Source organism: Apaloderma vittatum, unplaced genomic scaffold (genome assembly GCF_000703405.1).
Source record: "Apaloderma vittatum isolate BGI_N311 unplaced genomic scaffold, ASM70340v1 scaffold29799, whole genome shotgun sequence".
NCBI lineage: Eukaryota > Metazoa > Chordata > Aves > Trogoniformes > Trogonidae > Apaloderma > Apaloderma vittatum.
This window is the reverse complement of record NW_009735057.1, coordinates 845-1342: the sequence shown is the minus strand read 5'-3', so window position 1 is coordinate 1342 and position 498 is coordinate 845. Positions and strand designations below refer to the sequence as shown.

General features: G+C 66.3%; 1 protein-coding gene across 1 annotated transcript in view; it reads right to left on the bottom strand.

The window, feature by feature from the left end:
- The window catches only part of DHODH (dihydroorotate dehydrogenase (quinone)), a gene marked incomplete at its 3' end in the record, with an annotated part of 2150 nt that overhangs the window by 815 nt on the left and 837 nt on the right, over positions 1 to 498 (bottom strand). The window contains exon 3 of the mRNA XM_009876480.1: positions 76 to 296. Coding sequence (XP_009874782.1) covers positions 76 to 296 — 221 coding nt within the window. The remainder of the gene's footprint in view (positions 1 to 75; positions 297 to 498) is intronic.

The following is a 498-nucleotide window of genomic DNA, read 5'->3' as shown; positions in this document are numbered from 1 at the left end:
AGGAGCGCTGCGCAAGGCGAGGCAGGAGGGACGCCAGCCCAGCTCCTTGCCAGCCTCCTCCTCCCACCTCCTCACCTCACAGACAACACTGGCGATGTCCTGCTTGTCCTGCGCGGTGAGGTCAGGGGCAATCTTCACCAGCACAGCTGGCTTGTGCTCGCAAGGCAGCAGGTCCCTCTCTGCCAGCACCTGCAGGGGAGGCACAGGGACACAGCGTGTGTGCGGAGCAGTAACACCAGGGAGACACGGGCACACTGCCACAGGCAGCACAGGAACAGGCCCTGCTCTCCTGAAGCGTCACCGCTGACAGGCACGCGACCCACACAGGACAACAGCGGCGCCCGATGCTGTGGGGCAGGTGACTCACTGCCCCCTCGCAGGAGCAGAGCAGAGGGCGGTGCCTCCCTGCTCACATGTCGGTGGCTGGAGCACAGTGCCTGGTGAGCCCCTGATCAGGGGACATGTGGGTGGCCCTGCCCATCGCTCCTGGGAGCAGGC